The sequence below is a fragment of the Oryx dammah genome, unplaced genomic scaffold (genome assembly GCF_014754425.2).
Source record: "Oryx dammah isolate SB20612 unplaced genomic scaffold, SCBI_Odam_1.1 HiC_scaffold_23, whole genome shotgun sequence".
NCBI lineage: Eukaryota > Metazoa > Chordata > Mammalia > Artiodactyla > Bovidae > Oryx > Oryx dammah.
The window spans coordinates 8,763,871-8,767,189 of record NW_024070207.1 but is presented as its reverse complement, the minus strand read 5'-3'; the positions used below and the strand labels follow the sequence as shown (position 1 = coordinate 8,767,189).

The 3,319-nt window shown below is 40.1% G+C and overlaps 1 protein-coding gene across 1 annotated transcript; it reads right to left on the bottom strand.

The window, feature by feature from the left end:
- Positions 1–1,514: 1,514 nt before the first annotated feature.
- LOC120881307 (casein kinase I-like) lies at positions 1,515–2,603 on the bottom strand. The gene is made up of 2 exons (XM_040264943.1): positions 2,151–2,603; positions 1,515–2,063 (listed from the first exon to the last, which is right to left on the bottom strand). Exons 1-2 carry the CDS (start codon positions 2,601–2,603, stop codon positions 1,515–1,517), a joined length of 1,002 nt encoding a protein of 333 aa, XP_040120877.1.
- Between the last annotated feature and the right edge of the window lie 716 nt (positions 2,604–3,319).

Genomic DNA, 3,319 nt, shown 5'->3' with positions numbered 1-3,319 from the left:
AAAGCTGAATCAATTAAAAACTATGTGAAACTTTAGAAACATCATAAAGAGGTTGCTTATAAAATCACTATGCAAAAAACAACCACTTTCATATATAAACAGCATGTAAGATATTCAATTTCTAACACTTTCATATATAAAAATAAACAGCATGTAAGATATTCAATTTCTAACAATCATGAGGAAAGATAAGCTACTTAAGAATAAACTTTAAAAACATGCAAAATATATTCATTCACATAAGTATTTACTGATAAACTACAGTGTGCCAAACAATGTTTTAAGAGTTATGTTTTTATGATATTTATATTGAAAAGAAGGCAAGATTATCATTAATGCAAATGCAACAAAGCTGAGAGACTCAATTAAAAACTATTTGAAACTAAAAACGTCACAAAGAGGTTGCTTATAAAATCACTATGCAAAAAACAATCAGTTTCATATATAAAAATAAACAGAGCCTGTAAGATATTCAATTTCTAATAATCATGAAGAAAGATAAGCTACTTAAGAATAAACTTTAACAGAGATCAAATTGCCAACATCCGCTGGATCATGGAAAAAGTGGGAAAAAAAAAAAAGAATAAACTTTAAAAATATGCAAAATATATTCATTCACACAAGTACTTAGTGATAGCCTACAGTGTGCCAACCAATGTTCTACTTTTTTTGTTTATAGTTTTCAATTTGTAAAAAACACATTTCAAAATAAAAACAAAATCCCACATCATACAAATGTTTATAATAATTAATTTCTCTAAGCAACACAATACAAGTTCAGTTGTAAAATGTTAATTAAATTTCTGTGACAAATACGCTTTTTTAAATACCAAGAACATTACAGAGTTAACAAGAGTCCTATGGATAATCTAGTAGTCAAGGTGTTTTCTTAAGTCTTCACTTTGACGCTGTTATTTCAGCACAGGTAAGCAGTCTTTCATATGCTGGAACACTGGAATCTTCGGTTGCTACCGTATCAGCTGCCTTGCAAACAAGAAGCCAACCATTTAAAAAATGTTTTAAGTGAACAACTTGCAGACCGCAGGGATGAATAGACCTGAAGACTGCACAATTATGAGCATTTACAACCATCTCAACTGTGGCAGAAGACTGTTCATGCCGTTTCTGAAACGAGATCTCAAAGCAACATAGTTGAAAATAAATGATGTTAACAAAAAACTGGCATATGCACAATTTCTCCACCAATGTGTGTGTGAACCACTTAGTTAACTTTTCCACCTGAGAGAATGCAACAGAAAACTGCACAACACGTTTCACAATCTCATTAATATTCACAATTACAGCGGCTACAACTCAGCACACTGCATCTCCAATGCTGCCCAGAGCCAGTTTATACTTAAATTACGTTCTTTACCCCAAGTGAACGTTTGTCCACAATCACTGGCCAGTGTACATATGAACGAAAAGTTCTAGATTTGGGGAGAAACATGCTGCTCTGATCACCTTACTCTGCTGCTTCTGCTCCTTGACTCAGGCGTACAAACCTTTTCATGTTACTCTTTTTTTGTGTGAGTTTTCTTGCCTGTGGGGGTGGGGGTTTGGGCCTGCTGACCCTGCCCACTTGAAGAAGCTGCCTGCTGTGCTGCTCTCCGCTTTAATATTATCCAATCAAATACGAAGTCATATTGGTAATTCAGGGTCCTGAAAAGAGTGCGGAAAAGCTGCCTCAGGTAGTTGTAATCCGGGGCTTCCTCAAAGCACAGTCCACGACAATAGTTTAAGTATGTAGCAAATTCTGTGGGCAGTCCGTTACATAAAGCTTCAACAGATGTGGCCATCTTTTTTTCGCAAATCTTTTTGTATTTTTGCTTCATTGTTGCAGTCTTTATTCCTTGCCACGGCAGGCTGCTTTTAATAAAATACATCAAAACATATCCTAATGATTCCATGTCATCTCGGCGACTCTGTTCAATACCAAGATGTGAATTGAGGCTAGTATACCGAGCAGTACCAGTGAGACTTTTATTTTCTTTGTATGGTATGTGTTGCTTTGTCCTCCTGTCTCTGTACCTTTTGGCCAAACCCAAATCAACAAGGAATACCTGGTTTGAGCTTAAGGAAGCTGGGTCCTGAGGAGTACTATCAGTCATACCCCTTTTCCTCTTCCTTGCTTGACATTCTGCACACACATTACAGCGAGTCGCAGCACCCATTAGGAAGTTATCTGGTTTAATATCTCTGTGTATAAAATCCTTTGTATGCAAATATTCAAGTCTACTGATCATCTGGTCAGCTAACATAAGTACAGTTTTCATTGTGAACCGTCTAGAACAGAAATTGAAGAGGTCTTCGAGGCTAGGGCCAAGAAGATCCATGACTAGCACATTATAGTCCTTTTCCTGACCATACCACCATATGCGGGGAATGCCAACCCCACCCTGAAGATGCTTATAGAGTTTGCTCTCATACAGTAACTGGGGCTGCCTCGCTTTCTGAGGTTCTAGCTTCACTGCCACTTCCTCACCACTGGTGATATCGATTGCCAAATAGACTTTCCCGAAGGAGCCAGACCCGATCTTTTTTACCAGCTTGTATTTCTCTCCAGCAATGAATTCGGACCTGGAGCCACCGCTGCTCGCCATTCTGTGAGACAAAGATGGAGGCTGGGGCTAAAGCCGGATACCTCTAAGGGGAGGATAGAGGCCTCGAGGGCTCATCCACCGAGCAAAGCAGCGGAAGGCGGAAGGCGGCAGGAAACAGAAACCGCTGGCTGTTTCTCGGGGTTACAGGCCCCAAAATCAGCCAAGCAGAACGGGATCGCTGCTGCCGTCAGTTTCTTTTGGCCAAGCCGCTGATAGTTTGAGGGGGTTCCCGAGGTTACTAGGTTTCTCGTGGTCGCCACCTCTACCTCACTTTCTCGGTGAAGAAGTGGAGCGCTGAGTTAGGGCCGTGAAACCGCTGCCACCGGCTCGAGGACCTCCGTTACACCACAAACGCCACCATCTTGTTAGTCCGGCACCAGCCAACACAAAATGTCTCCAGCTCCCGGAAGCACTTATTCAGCGTGGGGCATTCTGGGAAAGGAATCTGGGCGTCGCATATTTTTAACGTACAAATTCTGCTGGGAAAATAAATGAAGACAAATAACTGGAAAAACTGGGTTCCCAAGTGGAAAAAATATTCGTTTCCCCAGAAACTTATCTTGTAACTTCATTTAGATTCCCCAGAACTTATTCATCTTATAACTGGAAGTTGGTACCCTTTGACTAACAGTCCGCCATTTTCCCTTTCCCGCAGTCCCTAGCAACCACAATTCTACTCTGTTTTTATGAATTTGGCTTTTAGGTTCCACATATAG